Source organism: Oryctolagus cuniculus, chromosome 7, assembly GCF_964237555.1.
Source record: "Oryctolagus cuniculus chromosome 7, mOryCun1.1, whole genome shotgun sequence".
Classification (NCBI taxonomy): Eukaryota; Metazoa; Chordata; class Mammalia; order Lagomorpha; family Leporidae; genus Oryctolagus; species Oryctolagus cuniculus.
This window is the reverse complement of record NC_091438.1, coordinates 30,612,063-30,638,777: the sequence shown is the minus strand read 5'-3', so window position 1 is coordinate 30,638,777 and position 26,715 is coordinate 30,612,063. Positions and strand designations below refer to the sequence as shown.

General features: G+C 51.1%; 1 protein-coding gene across 4 annotated transcripts in view; it reads right to left on the bottom strand.

Moving 5' to 3' along the window:
• Nucleotides 1–20,559, bottom strand: part of GPR161 (G protein-coupled receptor 161) — a 60,037-nt gene extending 39,478 nt beyond the window's left edge. The window contains exon 1 of one of the 4 annotated variants that reach the window (XM_051857154.2): nucleotides 20,335–20,559. In XM_051857154.2, the coding sequence (XP_051713114.2) occupies nucleotides 20,335–20,341 (7 nt within the window). In that variant the 5' untranslated portion in view covers nucleotides 20,342–20,559. Of the gene's footprint in view, nucleotides 1–19,341; nucleotides 19,467–19,848; nucleotides 19,997–20,115; nucleotides 20,278–20,334 lie in introns of those variants that run through there. The other 3 variants (XM_051857157.2, XM_051857155.2, XM_002715219.5) reach the window with 3 other exon arrangements.
• Between the last annotated feature and the right edge of the window lie 6,156 nt (nucleotides 20,560–26,715).

The following is a 26,715-nucleotide window of genomic DNA, read 5'->3' as shown; positions in this document are numbered from 1 at the left end:
CACTCCAGACTCCCCCCACCCCACCACAGGCCCCCTGCTCCAGCCCCCTCCCACTCCAGACTCCCCCCACCCCACCACAGGCCCCCTGCTCCAGCCTCCCCCCACTCCAGACTCCTCCCACCCCACCACAGGCCTGCTGCTCCAGTCTCCCCCCACCCCACCACAGGCCCCCTGCTCCAGCCTCCCTGCCATCCAACCCCAATCCCTTTAGCCTATCCTACTACTACTCTGCCTGTTTGTGGAATGAATGAGTAAATATTTATGATGCCTAAAATATTTACGGATCTAACACTTTATTGGGAAAAAAAAAGCAAACAAATAAATGAGAGAAGGAGGAGACTGAGGCTGGGAGCAAAACAAAAAAATATGCACGAAGTCACAACATTGGATTTGGCAATGATTTCTTGGCTATGACACCAAAGGTGCAGGAAACAGAAGAAAACAATAAACAAACAGGGCATCATGAAAATTCAAGAACTGTGCGCATCCAAAGACTGTCAGCAGAGTGCAAACGCAATCCACAGAAGCAGTGACTGTATCTATAAACCATACATCTGAGAAGCAGTTAATATCGACAAGACATAGGGGACTCCTAAAACTCAACAACAAAACTACACAGTCCAATTCAAAAATAGGCAAAGGCCAAAATAGACATTTTTCCAAAAATATGAAAACTACCAATCAGCACGTGCAAAGATGCTCAACATCACCACTCATTTAGGGAAATGCAAATCGAAGCCACAATGTAAGACTCTTTCATACCCCATTAAGATGGCTACTAGGAAACACACACACACACACACACACATGCTGATATAGTGATGAAAAGGTGAAGAAATTAAGTCTGTTCACTGCTGGTCAGACTGTAAAATGGTACACCCACTGAGGAACATAGGATGGCTGTTCCTCAAAAAATTAAAACCTAAAGTCTGGGGCCGGTGCTGTGGCGTAGCAGGTTAACGCCCTGGCCTGAAGTGCCAGCATCCCATATGGGCGCCAGTTCGAGAACCGGCTGCTACACTTCCGATCCAGCTCTCTGCTATGGCCTGGGATAGCAGTAGAAGATGGCCCAAGTCCTTGGGCCCCTGCACCCATGTGAGAGACCTGGAAGAAGCTCCTGGCCCCTGGCTTCGGACAGGCACAGCTCCGGTGGTTACAGCCAATTGGGGAGTGAACCATCAGATGGAAGACCTCTCTCTGTCTCTCTGCCTCTCCTCTTTCTGTGTAACTCTGACTTTCAAATAAATAAATAAGAATCTTAAAAAAAAAAAAAAAACTAAAGTCACCATAGGAGCCAGCAAATCCACTTTTGTCTACATGTCCAAAAGAACTGGAAACGGGATCTTAAAGGAATATTTGTATGCCCGTGGTCATAGTAGCACTATCACGATAACTCAGATGTAGAAGCATCCCACATGTCCATCAACAGATGAATGCACTATCAAAATGTGGTATTACATACGATGGAATCAATACAGGCCACAACACAGATGACTGTCGAGGACATTATGCTAAGTGGAACAAGCCAGTCACAAACACACACACACACACACACACACACACACACAAGACAGATACTTTACAATTCCACTGGCCGGAGGTACTTAGAGTAGTAAAAATTATAAAGACAGAAAACAGGTGGTTGTCAGGCTATGGGAAAGGGGGAGGGGCAGTTATTGTTCAATGGGCGTAAAGTTTCAGTTTTGCAAAATGAAGAGAGTTCTGAGGAGGGACGGTGAGGACGGCTGCACCGCAGGAATGCACAGAACTGTGCAGAGAGAATGATTACAACACGTTGTACGTACATTCTGCCACCATTAAAAACATACAGGCACCCTCCCTTTAACTTCACTCCATGAGGTCTGGAGCCTCACGGGATGAGGGAAGCCAGCTGCCTTCAGAGCTCCTCACCCGTCTTCAGAGGAGGAGAACCTTGGAAAACATCCAGTGTGGGGCAGGCACTTGGCACAGCAGTTAAGTCCCTGCTTGGGACACCCGCAATCCAATATCCCAGTGCCTGAGTTCGGTCTGGTTCTGGTGACGCGGATGCCAAGTCAGCATTCCTGCTAATGCGCCCCCTGGGGAGCAGCAGACCAAGGCTCAAAGTATTTGGGTCCCTGCCACCCACGAGGGAGATGTGGCTTGAGTTCTGTGGTCCTAGTTTCACCCTGGCCCAGCCTTGGCTGCTGTAGACACTTAGGGGATGAACCAGAGGACTGAAGATCTTCCTGCACACACATTGCTTTGTCTTTTAAGTAGATAAAAGATATAGAAATAAGCACGTGTTTTTAAGATTTATTTTATTTATTTGGAAGATAGAGTTTCAGAGAGAGGTAGAGCCAGAGAGAGAAAGAGGTCTTCCATCCACTGGTTCACTCCCTAAATGACCGCAATGGCCACAGCTGCGCCAATCTGAAGCCAAGAGCCAGGAGCTTCTTCTGGGTCTCTCATGCGGGTGCAGGGGCCCAAGGACTTGGGCCATCTTCTACTGCTTTCCCAGGCCATAGCAGAGAGCTGAGTTGGAAATGCAGCAGCTGGGTCTCAAACTAGTGCTCATATGGGGTGTGGGTGCTGCAGGCCAGGGCTTTAACCTGCTCCGCCTACAGCGCCAGGACCCATGAAATAAGCATTTTTTTTAAAAAAAGGGGTGAGAGACAACTAGTCTACCTACCTTCCTCCTGTAACAGAGGAAACTAACCCCTGTCTGGCCTGAATGACTCCTCCCAAGGGACTCACCTAGCAGTGCCCCTTCCCAGGCTGAGCCTGCTGGATAAACACCTTCTGTGAGTGGGGCTGCTGCCGCCCCCAGTGGATGGTGACGCCCAGGAGACAAGGCAGAATGAGCTCGGCTCCGGACAAGCATTGCATCGTGGAGAACGGGAGGGATACTCAGTCCTGAGCAAAGCTGGACTCGCAGCCACACGGATTGTCCCAGAATGTTTTAAAAGCGCAACTGGCCTCTCTCCCAGGCCTCCAGAAGCAACATTCAAAGCCACCCTCACCGCCCTGGTGTTTCCCCAGTCAACCCGGGCAGCCCCCCAAAAAGACTCGCAAGCAAGCACCCCGACGAAGACAACTCATGCAGGGGAGAGACTCAAGCCCCGGGGAGGGAGGAGCGGCTGAAGTCCTGCCACTGCTCTGGAAAGTCTGAAGGGGGAGAGATCGTCGCTAGGGAAATAGCTCCTCCAGCGGCTTGGCGGCTCGCAAGGCTGGTGTCTCCCTCTGCGGGACCTCTGGAGTGCCTTGACAGGGAGAAGAGCAGAAATGGCAGCTTTTCCACTGCAGGCTCAGGGAAGCCTTCACAATCACCGGCCCGTGGCCTTCCTGCCTGGATCTGGGACTCCCAGCGAGTGCCCGTGGGAAAGTTGGATCACTCCAGGACAGAGCTACACAAGGCCGGTCCATGTCTACCCAGCGCCACTGCTAGGAATGGCCGTGGGGATTCAACAGGGCTACTGGAGGCCCTGCTCTGATGGACAGGGGTCAAAGCCACTGCCCGCAGCTCCTGGCTCCTACATCCACTGGCTACTCAGCAGCTCCACCTGCCCACACAGGCGTCGCAAGCCTTATACATCCAAACCTCGATTTCTGATCCGTGTCCTGTCAAACTCGCCCCTTCCGCGTTCCTCCTCATGTCACACCTGGGATACCACCACCCCCCTTCCCTCCAAGTGATCAGACCAGAAACATGGAAGTCATTCCTGGTTCTTCAAATTCTCTCACATCCCGTAGGGGGAGCACAGGCGAATCTGTTCACTCTGCATTCTGAAACGCGTCTGGAACGTTTTTCTCTAGCCCCACTGCTCCCGCAGGTGCACATGGTATTATCTCAGGACTCATTCTCCATGTGTTGCTTCTGCCATTTCCCTCAAACTTGACACAGCCGCGAGGGTGAGCCTGAAGAGAGGTCAGACGCAGTCACTGCTCTACCCAAAACCCCAACAGGATCTCCAGGTCTCTAGAATGAGCCCCAGGTTCTCACCCAGACCTGCAGCCACCCCCACGGTCTGAGTCTCCATGACCACTCCAACCCTACAATAACAGCCCCCTTAATCCCTTCCGTTTTGACCTCCCTATTCCAGCCACATCGGGTGCACTTCCCCACACGGCTTCCCATGCGCAGGACGCCCTCATCTTTGAGATGCTTTCAAGGGTTGCTCCCATTTCCTTTAGGTCTCTGGTCACAGCTTCAGCAAAACCATCCAGGTGCCCACTACCCAGCATTTCACACCCCCTCCAACGCTGCATGGCCCCACTCCCTGCTTTGCTCGTCTTCCTAGCTCATGCGTGTGTGCCCTTCATAACTCATCTTGTAAATGTCTGTCTCATGCAACACTGGCGGTTGCATGAGGGCACCAAGAACAGTACCCAGCACATGGTGGACGCCCTACACACGGACAGGTAAATCAATACAGGAACAACACTGGCCACCCCGGCTCCCTCGCTTTTCTTGCCTTGAGGCTTTATTTTTCTGCAGTGGAACAGCGGACTCCATTCATTATCCAACAGAGATGCCTTCTTCGCTGACCCCTTTCAACAGAACCGCGATTTGACAGTGGTTCCAAGTGTGCCTATGAAAACACACGCTCTTTAAAAACAAGGGGGAGGGGGTGTAGCGGGCTAAGCCTCTGCCTGCAGCGCTCGCATCCTGTGTGGGCGCCAGCTAGAATCCCGGCTGTTCCACTTTGTGATCCAGCTCCCTGCTGATGCACCTGGGAAGGCAACGAAAGATGGATGGCCCAAGTGCTTGGGCTCCTGCACCCACGTGGGAGACCCGGATGAAGCTCCTGGCTCCTGGCTTCAGACTGGCCCAGACCTTGCTGTTGTGGCCATCTGGGGAGTGAACTAGCAGATGGAAGATCTCAATCTCTCGTTCTCTCTCTGCCTCTCCCTCTCTATAATTCTACCTTTCAAATAAATGAATAAATAAATATTTAAAAAATAAAAAGAAAATACATGCATACGTTCTCACACAGAGCTTGGCATGTCCACTAGGCCCTGGCTACAAGGCCTCGTCTGGAAGCTACCTATTTTCTGATCAAAGGACACAGACTGGCCTGTGGCTTTTGCCTTTCTTTTAGTCCTTTCTCCACACCAGAATGCATCCTCAAAGCCTGAAGGTAGTAGAACAGTCATTTTCTGACTGTGGGCTAGAAATCTCATGCAATGCAGAGCAGAAAGACTGAAATAGCCTACCGAACTGTGAGGCCACACTGTACCCAGCCACAGCAGAGCTCCTTTTATGTGCAGTCAAAAGCACCCCTAACTTGAAGCACAGGCTGCAGGTGAGAGGAGTGCGGCTCATCCTGCAAAGCCATGCCGTCAGGGAAGAGCAGGGCGGAGGTATCCTTTCCCGCAAAGAACAACAGAGACAAGTTTCAGCGAACACGTCCGTTTATTAACAGCCACGTATGCTTTTTAAAGAGCAGGGAGGGGCCGGCGCCGCGGCTCACTAGGCTAATCCTCCGCTTTGCGGCGCCGGCACACCGGGTTCTAGTCCTGGTCGGGGCGCCGGATTCTGTACCCGGTTGCCCCTATTCCAGGCCAGCTCTCTGCTGTGGCCAGGAAGTGCAGTGGAGGATGGCCCAAGTACTTGGGCCGTGCACCCCATGGGAGACCAGGAGAAGTACCTGGCTCCTGCCATCGGATCAGCGTGGTGCGCCGGCTGCAGCGCGCCGGCCACGGCAGCCATTGGAGGGTGAACCAACGGCAAAGGAAGACCTTTCTCTCTGTCTCTCTCTCTCTCACTGTCCACTCTGCCTGTCAAAATTAAAAATTAAAAAATTAAAAAATAAATAAAGAGCAGGGAGGGAGCCGGCGCTGTGGCACTGTGGGAAAGCAGGTTAATGCCCTGGCCTGAAGCGCTGGCATCCCATATGGGCATGGGTTTGAGACCCAGCTGCTCCACTTTTGATCCAGCTCTCTGCTATGGCCTAGGAAAGCGGGGCAAATGGCCCAAGTCCTTGGGCCCCTGCACCCATGTGGGAGACCTGGAAGAAGCTCCTGGCTCCTGGCTTCAGATCAGCACAGCTCCAGCCATTGCGGTCATCTGGGGAGTGAGCCAGCGGATGGAAGACCTCTCTGTGTGTAACTCTTTCAAATAAATAAATAAATCTTAAAAAAAAAAATAAAGAGCAGGGAGAAGGGGCATAACTAACTTAGGGGACCACTGACTATAGGACAGAACTGATACTGGCTCCAATGTGCCTCTCCAATCAGCTTGAAGGTCACGTAACTTTCCAGGTGGGCCTGGGCCACACCTGGGAGCAGTTTACCTGATTGGCAGAAGGCGGGGATGGGGAGAAATGTGCTTGGGCTCAGGCTAACTGCTGGGATCGCCCACAGAGGAGAGGTGTGGAGGAAGGAAACTATTCTGTGCATGAATACTGTGGTGCAAGCCAACAGCTGGTAAGGATTGATGCCAGGACTGGCATTGTGGTGCTGCCTATAACACCATCATCCCATATTGGAGCACAGGTTCAAGTCCTGACTGCTCTGCTTCCGATCCAGTTCCCTGCTAACGCCCCTGGGAAAGCAGTGGAAGACGGCCCAAGTGTTTGGGCATGTGGGAGACCTGAATGGAGTTCTGGGCTCGTGCCTGGCCGCTGTGGCCATTCAAGGAGTGAACAAGTGAACGGAAGATCTCTTTTTCTCTCTCTCCCTCTCTGTCATTCTGCCTCTCAAATAAATAAAACTTAAAAAAAAAAAAATGCTGAGTGAAGTTTAGAAAAGAAAGGATTGATGTCACGGGGTCTTAACTTATCCATCCTCTCCTCCTCCCTTCTGCCCAGACCCTCTGTCCTCAACACCCAGGGCAGCCAATCCCACAGCCCAACTTGCCACCTTTTCCCATGGTAGCTTTAAGCAGAATCTGCACTGGGTTCTGATTCTGATCATTAGAAGGAGAGAACTTAAAAGTATCAATTTCCCTCCCAACAATGCACTCAAGCTGAGTGAATAAGCAGGAAATGCCTCACTTCTCAATTGACAGCACTTTACCACCAGAAAACATCAAAATTCTTTTAAGCCTTTAAGCAAATGTCACAAAACCTACCATACATTTCACTATACTTTAAAACTATGTGAATATATAACATACTGATTTTCATAATGATTTGAGGTCATTCAGTCCCAAGATACATGGAATTGCATGATTTGGAAAAGACCGCAGAGATCAACTCTAATGCCACCACTTTCTTTGGAAACCGTGGGGAGGCTGAGAGCTTGCCCAGTCACGCAGCCCCGGGGCTCTGACGGGGAGCCAGTCGGGACCACAGTGTTTCCTCTTACGCCTTGCATATCCTCTATCTCCTTTGTATACTTCCTGTGCAACTTGTCCCAGACTTCAGTTGTCCCCTTCCCTATACAAGGTACACTCTCCTGTAGCTTCCCTGGTCAAGGTTAAAGGTCTGAGGGCTGACGCTGTGGCATAGCGGGTTAAAGCCCCAGCCTGCAGTGCCGGCATCCCATATGGGTGCCGGTTCGTGTCCCGGCTGCTCCTCATCCCCTGCAGCTCTCTGCTATGGCCTGGGAAAGCAGCAGAAGATGGCCCAAGTCTCAGGTCGTGCAACCATGTTCCACGACATCCACACCACAAAACCACCCAGCGACACATTTTTCAGAATCTACCCCCATCGTTATGTGATACACGGCTCTATTTCAGGAGCAGCTGGCTCCCGGCCCACCGTAAGAGGTGCGCGCTCTGAGATGCACTTCTGGAACATTCCACCCCCACAGTGAGCCTTAGCATCCCTTCCTGTGTGCATTTTCCTTTGACATTTTAGTTCCCATCAGATACGTGTGTCTTCACACAGTATACGTTTTTATTTTAGGTGAGGAGGCTCTCTCTTCCAGACAGCGTATGAACGCTACCTCAGTTTCCTGTCTGACTCTGCATGTGAAGAAAACCTACTTACACTGTATCCTCCCCCTACTCCCTAATATCTGTTTCCACCTGATATTCAAGAAGAAGAACACGGCCTTTGGATTCGTGACCAAACTTGGGTTTGAATTCCCAATGACCCTGTGTATGTCAACTCCTCTGAGCTTCAGTTTCTCCACGAGGAAAGAGTAGAACCAACCTTCTTTACATGGTTGCTGAGGGGAACAGAGGAGGCAACCTGGGTAAAAGCAGCTTGGCAGGGTGACTGTTAGGAGAGAAGCCCAAAGAATGTTTCAGAGAGGCATGGGGGGCCAGCGCTGCGGTGTAGCGGGTAAGGCTGCCACCTGCAGTGGCAGCATCTCATAAGGACGTCGGTTCAAGTCCCACCTGCTCCACTTCCAATTCAACTCTCTGCTAAAGCCTGGGAAAGCAGTAGAAGATGGTCAAAATCCTTGGGCCCCTGAACCTGCATGGGAGACCCAGAAGAAGCTCCTGGCTCCTGGCTTCAGATTGGCAAAGCTCTGGCCACTGTGGCCATCTGGGAAGTGAACCAGTGGATGGAAGACCTCTCTCTCTCTCTCTCTCTGCCTCTGCCTCTGCCTCTCTGTAACTCTGACTTTCAAATAAATAAATAAATCTTAAAAAAAAAAAAGAAAAAGAAAGGTATGGAAGACATGAAAAGAAAATTCAATTCTCCTCCCCACCCCTTCAAGTCGTAATGAAAGCCAAAGAAATTTTCCCTGATTAGGGAAGTGGCTGAAATGGAGGAGAGAAAGGAAGCAGTGTGAGAGAACAAAAGATGGAAGCTGCATCAGGCTGCTGGAGAGGCTCAGGGCACCAAGACAGGCCATGACTGCAGCCCAGGGCTTCCTCCAGGGCCGAGCTGAGTGGGCAACCACACAGTGCCTGGCTGGGCCCGGCTCACCGGCCCCCAAGTAAACACTTCCACCTGTGACCATGAGGGCTGATGTCCGCGCTTCCTCTGGCTCACAACTCCTTCCCTGAAACAGCAAAGCGCATCTTTTTAAGCAGAAATCGTAAGGGAACGTCAGGGTAGCTGGGGAGAGTCTGACAGGTCCACAGAGAAGTCTCTAGGTCACAGTCCTAGCCAGTGATGATCCACTCTCCCACCTCACTGCACAAGGACAGGTGACTCTGAATGCCTCCCCACCAGGGGCCACCTGAAAGCTCCTGGGGACACTTTGGGGGCATCATACTTCATGGACACTCAGGGAACTAAGGCCAGGGATGTTGCTGGCCATCCTACCATGCACAGGACACTCCCCGCCACAAAGAACAATCCAGACCCAAGTGTCAGTGGGGCTGAGATTAAGAACTCCTGTTCCTCAGGAGCCATGTGGGTTCTTTCTTCCCCTTCCATTGTTTAACTGCATATACCGATCAAGAAAAATAAAACAACCCCTTACACACACACACACACACACACACACACACACACACACGCTCCACGAAGACCAGAAGAGATGGAAGCCGTACTGAGATGATGCCTCCCGTCACAAGATAAACAGTGATTACTCTGTTAATTGGTTTTACCCTTAATTATTTTTTTCACTCATTGTCGTCCTGCAGCCAAGCCAACTAATTAAGCTCACATTGCGAAAATGGAGAATATTATTTTTAAATAGCTTGAAGGAGTGTTTCTGCGGGACACACCTTTTGCTGACAGCAGTATCTAAGATGGAAGCAGGGAAAAGACAGCACACCCTGCCTGTCCAGGACAGCATGGCCAAGGGCTTCACCAACTCCGATATTACAGCTTTCAGCTAGCTTCCGCACACCCCCATTCCTCTCTGGGCTGTGCACAAGACTGGTTTTATCGAATGCTGAGCCTGGGCCTGGCTCTACTGTACAGGGGGGCACAGCACCGAAGCAGACACACCAAGCCTCCCATCTCCTGACACTTACAGTGAAGGGGAGGCAACACGGGCAGCAAACAAACAGGAAATATGTAGAACGACCCCAGGTAGCAGGTGCTGGGAAGTGGGAAGGGTGGGTGTGTGTACTCGGGGAAGGCTCTCAGCCATTTGATCAAAGACCAGAAAAGGATGCATGGACATTCAGGGTGAGGGAAGAGCCTCTGTAAAGCTCCCAAGGCTGATGAGGCTGGCATGTGTATCAGCCTGCTTTTTCAATACCTTAACTAAGATGCCCAAAAGGGGATTCAGCTTACGGTCTGCAGGTTACAGCTCAGCACTGGGTGGTCTCATTCCCTGGAATCTGATGGAAGCAGATGCAGAGGAATGATCACATGGGGAGCCAGGAAGCACACAGAACAGCCAGGGAAGAACTTGGACTCCCATCATCAGCCCTCTCGTGAGACTCCCCCTCCAAGGGCACGCCCCTGATTACCTAAAGACCTCCCACCAGACCAGCCTCTCAAACGCCATAATTCCATCAAGTCTCCACCCCTCATCCATCAACCCTTCACACTAAGACCAAAGAGCTTAAACAGCTTGCATGAGTCTGGGGGGCACCAGTGCTGCTGTAGCCATCCCAACACATTTAAATAGCAAGAGGACGGGGCCGGTGCTGTGGCATAGCAGGCAAAGCCAGCGCCTGCAGTGCCAACATCCCAAATGGGTGCCGGTTCGAGTCCCAGCTGTTCCACTTCCGATCCAGCTTTCTGCTATGGCCTGGGAAAAGCAGTAGAAGATGGCCAAGTGCTTGGGCCCCTGCACCCACATAGGAGAAACTCCTGGCTCCTGGCTCCTGGCTTCAGATAGGCGCAGCTCCGACAGACTTCAGAGATAATCAAGGGCTAGTACACAGGGCCCCTGTGGGCCGGGGTAAGGAGTGTGGCCTGGATCCTGTTTGCAATAGAAAGCCACAGGGGAGACACGGCCACGCCGTGCTTGTGAAGGGTCACAGTGCTGTGGGGTCACTGCAGGGGCCAGCGTGGAGGCAGGAACAGCAGTCAGGAGCCTGCAGCATGGGCCAGGGCTGCTGTAACAGAGGTGGTGAGAAGCGCCGACATTCACTCATCTCCCTAAACACACCAATATCTCAGAGCTAAAGGAGGCCTTCAGAGAAAGTCACTCCGGGTGCCATTTTACAGGTGGTGAACCTGAAGCCCAGGAGGCAGCGTGAGTTCCCCACTGTCGCAATCCCACATTTCCTGCTGCCATACTGCTCCTCTGCCCCTACCTGGCCAGCCCAGGCCTCAGGGAGGGACTATATGAGACAGATAGGAACAGGAGCCCTTAGAAAGTGGATCAAATAATGACTCTGTTTGCTTGGGCAAGGTCACCAGTGACCTCCCAGCCGAATTCAATGGGCCCTTCCTCACGCTCTCTCTAGCGGCTGACAGCTTTGATTCCCTCCTGCCTGGCTCCCTGATCCTGCTCTCTCCTGTCTCTCCCTCCTCGTTCCTCCTCATCTTGCGGCTCCCCCTGCCCTGTGAGTTACTGTTTCTCAACATGCCCTCTGAGGCACTGTCATCCTGCTCCTCTACAGAACAAACTGCCGGTCGCCTCATCAGACATCTCTCCCTTTCCAAAGCCCTAGTCCATGTTCCTTCATGGATGGGGCCATGTCGCTCCCCCTCTTCGTGGAGGAGCAACACTGAACCCTGCCTAGGCTTCATATCCGAGTCACGGCACCATTATGTCGCTCCCCCTCTTCATGGAGGAACGACACAGGACCCTGCGCTGTTCTTTCGTCTGCTCGGCCCTCCCCGGGTTTGCTGCTGGTTCTTCCCGGGTTGGCTACTGTCCCTTCCACCTCCGTGGAAGGGCAGTTCCCCCTGGCCACATTCCCCACTTCCGCAGGGGAGCGGCACACCGCCGGCCGGCTTTCTCGGGGGCTGCACAGGTGTTCCTTCAGCTAGATGTTCCCCTTAGATGTTCCCGGTGCATGCCGTCTCTCTCCTCCTTTATAGTCCTCCGCCAATCCCAACTCGGCTGCCCACATGCCGAGTACGCTGCTCTCCTCCAATCAGGAACAAGTCCTATAGTTTATTGGCTGAACTGGAGGCACCTGTGTAGAAGCTGTTTTCTTCTCTCCCAGCGCCATATTGTGGGAGAGCAGATGCATAGAATAAGTCTTAATTCCAGTAACTCAGTCTAGTCCGGGTTGCTCCCCACAGGGCCACGTGACCCTGCCGTGCCAATCAGCATCTTCCAATCCCCTCTGACCAGGGCAGACTGCGACATAATGAGATGTTGCAGAGCTCCTCTCTCCCTTTGCATTTGACCTGCGGCTTCCCCCTGCCATCACAAGGGGAAGCCTGGAAGCTCCCAGAAGCCACCGCAGGAAACAAGACCGCAGCAGAAAATGAGTCTTGAAGAAATTCCTTGAATCCTAAACCCATGCTGGAAGCCAAATATCCTTGTGAACTTCTTTTATAATTTTTTTTCATTTATCATAGATACCAAAATTTTAAACAGAGTATTATGAAATCGAACAGAACAGATTATTGTGTCACAGCAGGTAAAGCCGTCGCCTGCAGTGCCAGCATCCCATATGGGCACCGGTTCAAGACCCGGCTGCTCCACTTCTGATCCAGCTCTCTGCTGTGCCTGGGAAAGCAGTAGTAGATGGCCCAAGCCCATGAGGCCCCTGCACCCGCAGGGGAGACCCAGAGGAAACTCCTGGCTCCTGGCTTTAGACTGGCACAGCTCCAGCCATTGCGGCCAATTGGGGAGTGAACCAGTGGATGGAAGACCTCTCTCTCTGCCTCTCCTTCTCTCTGTGTGTAACTCTGACTTTCAAAGTAAATAAATAAATCTTTAAATGAAAAAAAAAAAAAAGAAGAATGATGAACCCAAGTAGGATTTGCTCCAGCCTCGAACTTCTGAGCTTTTTAGTGACTCTGGTAAGTAACCTTCCATTCCAGGCTTCAGTCAACTTGAACGGGATCTCATCTTGAACCAGAGCTCATCTCCCTCCATGCTCCCTGTCTCTACCCACTGGAACACCATGGACTCCAAAACCTCATCTACAGCTTGGACAACTCCTGGGAGCCCCAGATTCACATCGACTCACGTGGTGGATGTCGGCTCCCGTGCGCCGCACCAGGCACCACAAGGTCACCCCTTGTGGAAGTCATCATCTCTGCTACTCCTCACGTTCGTCTCCGTGTCTGTTGACAGCTAACACATCACCACGCACCCTCTCTCTCAGCACAGAACCTCGGGTCACCCTCAGCCATGCCTTCCAGTGCAACCTGAAGGGGCTGTGTCCCTGCCTGGCCTTTTCTGTCTGAGCTTGGACGGATGAATAAGCATGTCTGAGCCTTGGATTGCCATCCTGACTTGCTAGGATTGAATGAGATAATGTGTGGACAGCGATGAATGCCTGTCTATTCCATTCCCTAACACAGACATCCAGGGCATCGACTAAATTCCAACCCAAAACTCCATCCTTCTGCCTTTGCCCCCACCCAGTCTCATCATCCTCCCCCCGGGACACAACCAGACGCTCCATCTCATCTTCTTATCTTTGAACTCGCCCCCACTCCAGGCTGCCCTCCCAAGGGTAGCCAGACTGATGGCCCCGTCACAAGTCCCATCACGCCGCGTTCTCCTCAGCCACACGCAGAATCCGGTCATGCGCAGGTGCTCTCCCCGTGGCCATCCAGAATCACTCAGAGTTCTGCAGGCACTGCTCTTCTGGACCCCTGCCGCTGTGCACGCACTGCCACGGCTCAGATGCCCTTTCTCCCTCCTCACCCACCTGCAGTAAAGCCCATCCTTAAGGCGTGGTGGGGAAAATCACTATAAAGGTCAGAGAAAAATGTATTGGCTAACCAGGTTCACAGACGGACTCACACCCTGAGCTCTCTGGTGTCAGAGCGAGAGAGGGAGGGAGGGAGGGAGAGAGAGAGAGAGAGAAACTGAGAAAAGCAGTTATCTACATTATTTTAAATAGAGAAAAGCAAGGGAGGGAATGGCAAAGAAAGAGAACACTTAGGAAAATGTAATCTTTTTTTTTTTTTTTTTTTTTGACAGGCAGAGTTAGACAATGAGAGAGAGAGACAGAGAGAAAGGTCTTCCTTCTGTTGGTTCACCCCCCAAATGGCCGCTACAGCCTACGCACTGCCCCGATCCAAAGCCAGGAGCCAGGTGCTTCTCCTGGTCTCCCATGCGGGTGCAGGGCCCAAGTACTTGGGCCATCCTCCACTGCCTTCCCGGGCCACAGCAGAGAGCTGGCCTGGAAGAGGAGCAACCAGGACAGAATCTGGTGCCCCGACTGGGACTAGAACCCGGGGTGCCGGCACCGCAGGTGGAGGATTAGCATAGTGAGCCGCGGTGCTGGCCAGGAAAATGTAATCTTGAAAGGGAAGACTTTCTAAGCAAGATGGACAATTCAGAGCCACAAAGAAAAATGATTTATATTTAACCTCATAAAAATGAAATATTTCTGCACCATCAGAGGTACAACAAGCATAGTTGGGGAAGAAGACATAAAAGGCAAGATATTTGATTTATTAACAAGAACAAACTGAAAGTCCAGAATCCAGAAAAAGCCTCATAACTTGATAAACTACAAATAACTCAACATCAGCAACAACAAAAATGGCAAAAAGATTTGACGGTGCAATTAGGGGAAGTACAAAATTTAAGTTTTTTAAAGACGGGTAAATTTGGACGAGTCTATCAGAACTAAAATGCACATAACTGATATGGAATGATCTCTAACATCTAGGTTACACTTTTAAAATGCCACATGCAGAACAGGATATATGGTGTGCAACAATATTTTTGAAGGGGAGGAAATAGAAGATTCATTTTATTTGCCTTTGGTGCATGGACTGTCTGGGAAAAAATACACAAAAACTGGCAAAATGAGTTGAATTCTAAAAGGGAAACACAGCAGTTGGGGAACAAGAGTGGGAGGAGGATGTTACCTTGTATAACGTCTGAAGCTGTACCTCTCACATACACTACCTGTCCCCAGTCAAGTAAACTTAAATAAACTCAATCTCTTTTTCTGCACAACTCCCTGGGCCTCAACAAATAAAGAGAATTCTGCTTAAATAACTGCTTAAAATGTATATTCCCTATGAATTACCAATTCCACTTCTGGGACTAATTTTTTAATTTTTTAAAATTTTTTTATGTCTTATTTATTTGAAAGGCAAAGAGACACACAGACAGAGAAAGATCTCCCAAGCAGCTGGTTCACTCCCGAGTGCCCGCAAACAGCCACAGCTGGGCCAGTCTGAAGTCAGGAGCCAAGAACTCAATTTGGGTCTTCCTCAAGAGTGGTAGGAACACAGGTACCACCTGCTGCCTTCCAGAAGGCATTAGCAGGAAACAAGTGGAGAGCAGAGCCAGGACTGAAAGCTAGGCACTCCATGATGGGATGCAGGCATCCCAAGCCAGGACTTAATTACAGTGTCAAATAGTCAACCCTCCTGGGAGTAATTTTATCCAGAAATTCTCCACGGGTACTCATACAAATAAAAATACACAGATAGATGAAGTTAGAGACATTCAAGAGTTCATCAGTGGGAGAATGTTTACATACAGGACAATGAATCTATACTACGAAATACTATGTAGCCATTAAAAAGAAGGAAATATACCTGAAATTGATAATGAAAGACTCCTGAGTCATATTGTTAAATCAAAAAAAAAAAAAAAAAACCCTTAGAGTATTATTGTACCTGACCTCCATTTACATATTTTTTTGACAGGCAGAGTGGACAGTGAAAGAGAGAGACAAAGAGAGAGGTCTTCCTTTTCCATTGGTTCACCCCTCAATGGCTGCTACGGGCGGCGCACTGTGGCCGGCGCACCGCGCCAATCCGAAGCCAGGAGCCAGGTGCTTCTCCTGGTCTCCCATGCGGGTACAGGGCCCAAGCACTTGGGCCATCCTCCACTGCACTCCCGGGCCACAGCAGAGAGCTGGCCTGGAAGAGGGGCAACCGGGACAGAATCCGGCGCCCCGACTGGGACTAGAACCCGTGGTGCTGGCACCGCAGGGAAGATTAGCCTAGTGAGCCAAGGCGCCGGCTCATTTACATATTTTAAGAATGTATTGGCCAGCACCGAGGATCACTAGGCTAATCCTCCACCTAGCAGCGCCGGCACACCAGGTTCTAGTCCCGGTCAGGGCACCGGATTCTTTCCCAGTTGCCCCTCTTCCAGGCCAGCTCTCTGCTGTGGCCAGGGAGTGCAGTGGAGGATGGCCCAAGTGCTTGGGCCCTGCACCCCATGGGAGACCAGGAGAAGCACCTGGCTCCTGCCTTCGGATCAGCACAGTGCGCCGGCCGCAGCACACCAGCCATGGCGGCCACTGGAGAGTGAACCAACGGCAAAAAAGGAAGACCTTTTCTCTCTGTCTCTCTCTCACACTATCCACTCTGCCTGTTTTAAAAAAAAAAAAAAGAATGTATTATTACTTACTTGAGAGACCGCACCCATTCACTGGTTCATTCCCTGAAGGCCCACAACAACTGGCAACTGGGGCTGGGGTTGGGCTAGGAATGGGAGACGCAGTGCGGGTCTCCCACACAGGTGACAAGAACCTGATCATGGGAACCACGGCTGCTGCCTCCCGGGTCTGTATCAGCAGACAGTTGCAGTCACCAGCCAGAGCCAAGAATCGAATCCAGGGACTCTGATGTGGGACAGGGCTAGGTTAAACACTTGCTCCCTGTGTGTTTTGTAAGTTTTATTTATTTACCCATTTAATTTTAAATGCTTATTTATTCATTTTCATCTACTTAAAAAACAGAGCAACAGAGAGAGAGAGCACGGGAGAAATCTTCCATCTACGGGTTCATTCCCTAAATGCCTGAAACAGTTGGGGCTGGGCCAAGAGGAAGGCAGGAGTTCAGAATTCAGTCCGGACCTCCCAGCTGGGTGGCAGGGACATAAGTACTTGAACCATCATCTGCTGCCTCCCAGTGTGTGCATTAGCAGGAAAGCAGATCAGAAGCAGAGCCAGGACTCGAACTCAGGGACTTCACTATGGGATGTGGGCATGGCAAGGGCAGCCTAACTTGCACAACAATGCCCACCCCCTTAGGTATTTAACTGAACTCTATTCACTATATTCACATGGGTCCTAAAGTTGGAAATGCAGAAAATATGTATAGTATATATGTTGTATATTTGCTATGTCTATATAGTATACTATAATATCAACAAACTATACTATAATATCAACAAAACTATATACTGGAATATCAACTATAATACTATACTATAACACTACATACTATACCATACTATTGTAGCAACAAACCATGCATTATCTATTCATCTATATTTCCAGATTTTCTAGGCATATATTTAGGCATTGAAAAAGACCAGGAAACTGGTTACCTGTGAGGAGGATGGTAGGGTGAGGGGAGACCTAATATCTTTCCTTGTATTTCTATATTTTAAACATTTTTAACAGCTCTTATTTTTTTAAAAAAGGACTATATTGCAGGCATGCTTTATATGGCTTACCCAAGGCATTTGTTTGTAAGGAGCAGGGATGGGGTGCAGGGTATCAACTTCAGACTGCCCTGTTCACCCAGGGCTCACTCCCCGAGTACTTCAGTCTCAAACCAACTCAAAGCAAAACACAGTTCCAGTCTCCCTCCTCCCAGTTTACCCTTGGGCAGACTGAACACTCCCTCCTTCATGCCCCAGCACTCGCCATGGAAGGAAACACACAAAAACTCGGTGCAAGCCATCTCCTAGTGCAGGACCCGAATCATAAAGGAGACTAGAACTGTGCGAACCACGTGCAGAATCGTGCCGTTAAGCCGTACTGCAAACTCCAGGTAGCCCTGCTGGCTCGCTCTTGCTTTGTTGATGCTTGCTGTTCTTAAAGCAAAACTGCCAAAATGATGCCTCTCCCGCCTCGCCTCCAGTGGTGCTTTACTGCCACTCAATGACAGCGACAACTTCTGAGGGTCCACACAAAGGTTCCAAAGCGCCAGTCCACACAGTCCATAGTCCACAACCAGCCTGCACTCCTAACCCAGTTCCCCCACATATCTTTTAAAAGAATGTTTTGAATTAGCTGACGGTTTTAAAAATATAGAACTTTTTTCCATAAAAATTTACAGCTTCCCCCAAAATTCAGATCAGGCCACGAGGGACTGCAGCCTCATTGCACCTGCAGCTGCCTCCCTCACAGGAACACCAGCTCTGTAAACGGACTCTGCACACGCCCAGCCAGGCTCTCCTGCCCACCCGCCTCTTCCCGACTGCCTTCCAGGCTGGCCCCAGCCAGCACTCCTTTTGCTGACATTGAGGTCAGTTCCAGTTCAGCCCATCCCATCTCCCACAGAACCCAAACAGAGAGCTGACACCCCTCACAGCAACGCGGTGCTGCCTGCCTCTCAGAAGTCTCCCAGCACACTGGGCTGGCTCAAACACAAAGTGATGTGGGTCCTTGAGGCCGGGGATCTAGTTCCAAAATTATGGGGGAGGGGGGTTCCTAGTCTCACTGCAACAAGGTGCAGGGGTGCCGTGAAGCTGTACGGTCCTCAGTTAAAACTCGCTCCTATGTGAAAAGCATTGCCTGCTCAAAGACCTCAGTCCAGTCTTGCAGGCTGGGCAGCTGGGCAGAGACCGCCACGTCTCTCACAGCGTCTCAGCTTCCCCGTCTATCAAATGGGCTAAGAGCGCTTCCCTGCGCTGTTGTCAGAACGAAATGCAAAAGTGCATACGAAAGTGCTGCCAGCACCTTCCAAGCATAAAGTTAAGAGGGGACCCGGACAGGAAGACGGCTACCCCGGCAGGGACAAGATAGGTGGCAGCGACCCAGATACATGGGGGGTAGGGGGATGCTCCCACTCCCCCTTCTGCCCGGAGGGCCTGGGAATTGCGTCTTTTCTCCTGCTCCCAGTGGCTGCAGTAACCTGGATGGATTCTAAGGACAGCCGCCCATTCTCGGAAGCAGTAACTCTTCCTAGCGCATGTGGAGGTCCAGGGGGAGAAATGGCCGGCTGACTTGCCCCAGCACGCTCAGACAGGCTCCCCTGAGGTCACCCGGTATCCCCATTGGACAGATCCAGGGACCTAGGTCCTTTCCCTCCAAAACCACACCCCCCACCCAGGGAAGATGGAAAGACCTGCTCTGGAAAGCACGTTTGCAAAAGGGATGAAAGACAACAATAACGAACAAAAATAGCCTCAAAGATGTGCTGGCAAGTGATGCCGGCCCAGGGCCGTGTGGTTATTACCGGCGAGCAGATCGCTCTGAAACGCTCAACACCATCCCCAGTCATCCTGCAAACATTTTCATCCCAAACGCCTTTGTCCAAAGGTTGCGCCAGGGGTAAGCTCTGGCCGCCAGGCGTCCGGGGCTGACAAGTCCTCTCCGACCCCCGCAACCACCCCCCCCCCCCCGCCAAAGTCACAGCCTCCCCTTCTCCAAGATCCAAGGGGCAGGGGCCGCACCCCGCGGCGCCCGGCGACTTCGGGGCGCGCCTCCCGACGGGCTCGGGGAGACTGGGCGCGTTGTCCCGCCTGGAGAGTGTCGCTCACCTGGTGCTCGCCGATCGCAGCCCGGGGTCGCGGGCTCTCCCCCCACACCCCTATCCAGAGGGGGCCGCGCAGTCTTTGGTGCCCGTCGGCTGTGTCCCGGGCACGCACGGATGCTCTCCTTTCCGGGGGGGGGGGGTAGGTATGGGGCTGGGGCTTTGGGCGGCGCCTGAAATGGAGCAGGTTGCACCCGGCAGAATGGGGTGGGCTTCCGAGAAGCCTCTGCACGCCAGGGAGGGGCGTGTCCCCAAAATCTCCCCCACAAAGAGCCCCAGCTCTCCAAGGCGAGGCGCGCCGCGGCCGGAAAAACAGCCCCCCCACCCCACCCCCGGCTCCTCGAGGGGCGCAAGGGAGCCGAGACGCACCGTGGGGGCGGGGCGGCGTGGGGGAGGGGGCGCGGAGACCCTCCCCGGCCCGCGGCCCTCGCCCGCCCGCCCCGCACAATGAACTCAGCCCCGCTCCATCCCCGAGCGCGCCCCGCGGCCTGCGCCCCCCCGGCCAGCCGCTCACCGCCGCCGCAGCCCAGGGCCCGGCCGGGCCGCCTCCCCGCCTCGGCCGCCGCCGCCGCCGCCGCTTCCTTCCTCCCGCCGCGCTCGGGGCCGGGAGGTTTCGGGTTTCAGCCGCCGAGCCCGCCTCGGCCCGGCCGGCGCAGGCCGAGCAACTTTGAGGCGCCCGCCCCTGCGCGCCGCCCGCCCCCTGCTCGGCGCCCGCAGCCCGCCCCGCGCGCCCCTGCCTCCGCGTCCGCCCTCGTCCCGGCCACTTTTCGATGCTTCCCACCGTCGGCCTCGGCCGCCGCTCTTTGTCTCGCCCCCGGGTTCCTGCAAGGCTTTGTGGTCCCTGCCGGGGCCTTCCCTCCGTGTCCGCGCTGCTTCGCCCCGCTTCCCGCCGCTGGGACGGTCCCCGTGCATCGCACACAGGCGTGGGGCTCCGCGCGCTCCCGCTCGCCTGCTGCCTGGGTCCCGCCGCGGGCTGCTCCTGGCTCGCCGCGCTGCTCACCTTTCATTCATCCAGCCGGGCGCCCTGCACGGTCCTGGGCCCTGCGAAGGGCACCGCGAGGCGGCCGCGGGAGTGGGCAGTGGGTGTGAGCAGGGTTTTCACCACGCTGCTGTGCACTCGTGCGAACCAGGCGCAGGCCGGGGAGCGGTCGTGACGACACCCGGAGCAGGGCTCCGCCGCTCAGGGGACAGCACCGGGTCCTCCCCACTTTCTGTGCCTCGTCCCCAGCCTCCTGGTTTGCCATGCAGCAGCCTTCATACGGCGACGAAAAGTTCATGGAAACAAGAAAAGTGCTTTTTAAAAAGGAAGAGAAGACAAACAGGGCAGCAGAGAGGATCAGGTAGGAAGTTATTAAGTCCAGCTCCCAACAGTAAAAAAAACAAACGGAAACACTGATGCTTTGCTCAGGGTAGGATTTGAATTCCTCCGAAATCCATCTGTTGATGAATGCATTAACAACTCCCTTGTCTACAGACTGACACTGTGGGAGCTGGTCCTTATTATGATGAGGCCACTGAGGCACCATTAGGAGAAATAATTTGCTGTCTAGCACCTGCCAAGAACCCAGATTGCTTCCAGGGACAAGAGATATTGGGGAAGGAGACTGTGAACGAACCGGTGCCTGAATGTTCCCATGAGACCGATGCTCTGTTTGGGCAAAACTGAGAGCTATACAGCTCCCCTGAGCATCTCGGGACCCGGCATGCGCAGTGCTAGCAGTAGCTTAGAGCAGGTTGCTCTCCAGAGTGTTTTCGCGATTATTCTGAAGTCTCTGGTTATTTACCCTGGCTCAGACACCGGCTAAGCTCTGTGACCTTGAGAAAGTTAGTTAACCTTTCTGAGGCTCAGCTTACTCATAGGATGGGGGCTTCAAAAACTTCATGGAAAATACACATCATCTTTTAATTTTGATTTTCCACAAATTTTTTGAAGCCCCTTGTATATAAAATGCGGATACTCATTCCCACCTGTAGAACTGAAAAGGGTGAGCGAGGGGGCGGCGTTATGGTGTGGTAGGTAAACCTGCGGCCTACGAAGCCAGCAACCCATTCAGATGCTGGTTCGAGTCCTGGCTGCTCCACTTCTGATCCAACTTCCTGCTAATGAGCCTGAGAAAGCAGTGGAAGATGGCCCGAGGGCTTGGATCCCTGCACCTAGGTAGGAAAACTGGGTAACAATGAAGCTCCCGACTTCTGGCTTTGGCCTGGCCCAGCTCCAGCTGTTGCAGCCATCTGGGGAGTGAACCCGTGGATGGAAGACCTCTCTCTGTGTCCCTCCCTCTCTTTCTGTAACTCAAGTCAAATAAATAAATATTTTTTAAAAGGGAGGGAGGGATAAAAGGGTTAGTGAAACACTGTAAAGTAATCACCCATGGTCACAGAATCTGAGAACCAAGCTTTGAAAACTGGCGTTCAAGAAAGGTCTGGGACATGGGCACCCTTAGAGCACTGGTTCGAGTCCCGGCTGCTCTGCTAATGTGCCTTGGAAGCCAGCAGATGAGGTCCAAGTACTTAGGTCCCTGCAACCCACGTAGGAGACCAGGAAGGAGTTCCAGGGGCTCCTGGCTTTGGCCTGGCCCATCCCTGGCTGATGAGGCCGTTTGGCACGAGAACAAGTAGATGGAGGATCTCTCTCCCTTTTTCTCTTTCTGTGTCATTCTGATTTTCAAATAAATAAATATTTTTAAAAAGAAAGTAAGAGGGTCGGCGCCATGGCTCACTTGATTAATCCTCTGCCTGCGGTGCCGGCATCCCATATGGGCACCGGGTTCTAGTCCTGGTTGCTCCTCTTCCAGTCCAGCTCTCTGCTGTGGCCCAGGAAGGCAGTAGAGGATGGCCCAAGTGCTTGGGCCCTGCACCCCATGGGAGACCAGGAGAAGCACCTGGCTCCTGCCTTCGGATTGGCGCAGCTCTGGCCGTAGCGGCCATTTGGGGGGTGAACCAACAGAAGGAAGACCTTTCTCTCTTTCTCTCTCACTATCTAACTCTATCTGTCAAATAAAAATAAAAAATAAATAAAAAAGAGAAGCATGAACTCTTTCTTTGAAGGAAGGAAGGAAGGAAGGAAGGAAGGAAGGAAGGAAGGAAGGAAGGAAGGTAGGTCTGAAAATATGTGCCCTAGACCAGCATGGGAGGAGTGAGAACCAAAACCAACTATAGCTCTCTCAGTTCCGCCTGCATCCTAATGCAAAAGCTGTCCTTGTTGAGTGGTCTTTTCCCATACTTAGTCCCTCTCAACTTGAACTCTTCAATGGAAAGCATTTTTCCTCATGTTCATTATCAAATATATTATTTATTGCAAAGGTTTTTTGTTTCCCATTGCTCGTAAGCTCGGAACTTACTGTACATTTAGGAGTAGAAATTACTGCCAACAAATGCATTTTTCAATTACCCTCTTAAGATTTTTTTTTCCCTCCTACAGCTGATATTGAGCTATGAGCAGTATTCGGTCAGATGCAGAGAAAACAGAACAATTGTTAAAGTAATGTCTCGCTATTTATCATCATATAGGGAACAATCTAGTGAAAAACATGACATTGATTTTGTGCAAACATTTAATTTGTTTTTGCAAAAGAAGAGAAAGATACAAAATTCTCCTTTTCCAAATCAGTTTCATAAGCCATTCTTTTATAAGATTTCCCCGAAGACTTCCGCAGTAAGATAATGAGAGGTCTCTTCCAACCAAATCCTGAATGCTGATTGAAGAGTCAACATATGCTGAGATATCTTTTATATAAAATATCACTTCAATTCAGCATCCCACATAAAACTAGTAAAGGCAAAATGGTTCAGTGTGTTCTCTGTCCCACGCGGAGTGTTACTGCCCTGTTCTGCGCAGGCCGAGTCCTTGCCCTCATGTCTCAGCTTCAATGCCACCTCCTCAGAGAAGTCTTCCTGACTAATCTCTCCCTTACCTCCCTGTTCCTTTTCCATATAAAATGCATCCCAATTTATATCTTTTTTTCCCATTTGTTTACAGGATGTCCCTCGTGGTAAACTCCATGAAGGCAGAGACCCTCATGGAGTGAATGTCATGGACTTTTTAATTTACCAAAATAGAATCACAGCCTAACACCATAAAACTTGTGTTAGAGGCAAAGACACACACACACACACACTCTCACACACAAACATACACATTCACACACACACACTCACACATACACACACAGCAATGCTATCCACTAGTCCACTCCCCAGATGCCCTCAATGGTAAGGACTGGGCCTGGCCAAAGCCAGGAACAGGGAACATAATCCAGATCTCCCGTGTGGGTTGGAGGAACCCAATAACTCCAGCCATCATCACTGCCTCCTAGGGTCTGCTGAGCAGGAAGCTGGAGTCAGGAATCGGAGCAGTTTATCAAACTCAGACACTCCAATATGGGATGCAGGAATTTCACTCAGCATGCTAACCACTAGGCTAACCACTCCCCAAGAAAATGTGTTCTTAAATAAATTGAGGACAAATCAAAATAAATAAAGTATGTCTTCAGCAGCTTCTGGCTTCTCGAACTTTGGGAAATAAAAGAGTATCTTGGAGTTTTCTTAGACACCAGACTAAAAGTCCAACTAATAAATACAGAACTTTGATGAGTTTGAGGTTCAAAGTGTGATGTGTTGAGAACTGATTCCTTCCCATGATGCTATCAAAAAAGGGAAAAGACCACTCACAGAATGGATTTTGTAGTCTTCACAATCTGTTACAACACTTCTAGCCAGGGGCTGGTGCTGTGGCTTAGCAAGTAAAGCCACCGCCTACAGTGCCAGCATCCCATATGGACACTGGTTCGAGACTCAGCTGCTTCACTTCCAATCCAGCTCTCTGCTATGGCCTGGGAAAGCAGTAGAAGATGGCCCAAGTGCTTGGGCCCCTGTACTCACATGGGAAATCTGGAAGAAGCTCCTGACTCCTGGCTTTGGATTGGCACAGCTCCGGCCACTGCAGCCAATTGGGGAGTGAACCAGCAGATAGAAGACCTCTCTCTCTCTCTCTCTCTCTCTCTCTCTCTTCTCTGTGTAACTCTGACTTTCAAATAAATAAATAAATCTTAAAAAAGAAGACTTCTAGCCAGAACATACAAAGAACTCCTACAACTCAATGATAAAAAAAAAAAAAACTTAATAATCCATTTAAAGAATGAGCAAAGGATCTGAGTAGGCATTTCTCCAAAGAAGACATGCACATAGCCACTAAGTACAAGCAAAGCTTCCCAATAGCATAGCCATTGGGGAAATACATATCAAAACAACACGATTCCAATTCACACAAGCTGGGACGGCTATAATCAAAAAGCAATCACAAATGTGGCGGGAGTCTTTAGAAATTAAAACGTTGTACATTGCTGGTTGGTATGTAAAACTGTGCAGCCACTTTACAAAGCAATTTGGCAGTCCCTCAAAATGTGAAACATAAATTTAGCTTATGACCCAGTAATTCTACTTGTAGGTCATATGCCCAAGAGAGTTAATAATTTATAACCACACTCAAACCTGTATACAAATGTTCACAGGAGCATTACTCACAAATAGCCCAAAAATGGGAAACAACCCAAAAGTCCATCAATTGCAGAGTAGATAAGTAAAATGTGGCACACCCATACAGGAGAATAGTGTCTGATCAGAAAAATGAAGTACTGACACACGCTGCCACGGGGATGAGCCTTGAAAAAATGTGCTGACTGAAAGCCAGACACAAAAGTCACTTAGACGATGATGTCATTCATATACAATATCCAGGATGGATCTTTCTATGGAGACAGAAAGTAGGTTAGTAAGTGCCTAAGGCTGGGGTGGAGTGGGTATCAGGAGTGACTGTCAATGGCACAGGTTTCTTTTGGCAGTGATGAAAATGTTCTAGGGGCTGGTGCTGTGCTGTAGCAAGTAAAGCCACCGCCTGCAGTGCCGCCATCCCACATGGGCTCGGGTTCAAGTCCCGGCTTTTCCAGTTCCAATCCAGCTCCCTGCTAATGCACCTGGGAAAGCAGCAGAACATGTTTTAAATCCTTGGGCCCCTGCACCCACATGAGAGACCCAGAAGAAGCTCTTGTCTCCTGGCTTCAGGTCGGCCCAGCTCTGGCTGTTGCAGCCATTTGGATAATGAACCAGTGGATGGAAGCCCCCCCACCTTTCTGCCTTTCAAATAAATACATAAATCTTTTAAAAAAGAAAAAGAAAACATTCTGAAGTTGCATGATGGTGATGGCTGCACAACTCTGTTAATATACCAAAAAAAAAAAAAAAAAACTAATGAATCATACAGTATAATGGATGAACTTTATGGTATTTCCATTAGCTCAATAGAACTGTTCTACAGTAAGACAAATCGCGTGGGGAGTTTGTTACAATGCTGAGTCCCAGGCCCCATTCGGAGACTGACTCCTCCCCAGCTACAGAGGGCTACTGCTTACCGTCCTGCATCCATTCCTTCTCTTGCTTGGAGCAGACCCTTAATTTCCTGTGGGAGACCATTGCTTCCTCCTAGGGAAGCCATGAGGTTTGTGTAGCACGGCTGTCTTCCCCAGTCCCGGAGGTGGGCTGAGTGTGGCAGCACTGTGATTGGCTCGGGTGTGGAGAAGGGCCCTCAGCCTCCCTGGTCACAGTGAAGCCTCCAGGACGTTTGGCTGAGAGTACAGGACAACTGGCTTCCAGATCTCCGTGGAAGGGAATGGAGCACTTGTGGCCCTAGGTTTCAGTAGTCTCTTGGAGAATGGAGCCAAAACTTAGGAAACAGAGCACAGAAAAAAAGAGTGAGAAACCAGAGAATTTAGGTTTTATTTATTTATTTATTTATTTGACAGGTAGAGTTATAGACAGTGAGAGAGAGAGAGACAGAGAGAAAGGTCTTACTTCTGTTGGTTCACTCCCCAAATGGCCACTATGGCTGGAGCTGCACCAATCTGAAACCAGGAGCCAGGTGCTTCCTCCTGGTCTCCCATGCAGGTGCAGGGCCCAAGGACTTGGGCCATCCTCCACTGCCTTCCCTGGCCACAGCAGAGAGCTGGACTGGAAGAGGAGCAACCAGGACTAGAACCCGGCACCCATATGGGATGCTGGCGCTGCAGGCAGAGGGTTAACCAAGTGAGCCACAGCGCCGGCCCTAGGTTCTTTTTTTTTTTTTTTTTAATTATTTATTTACTTGAATGTCAGAGTTACACACAGAGAGAAGGAGAGGCAGAGAGGGAGATTTCTTCCATCTGCTGATTCACTTCCCAGTTGGCCATAATGGCTGGAGCTGGGCAGATCCAAAGCCAGGAACCAGGTGCTTCCTCCTGGTCTCCCATGTGGGTGCAGGGGCCCAAGGACTTGGGCCATCTTCCACTGCTTTCCCCAGGCAACAGCAGAGAGCTGGATCGGAAGTGGAGCAGCCGGGACTCGAACAGTG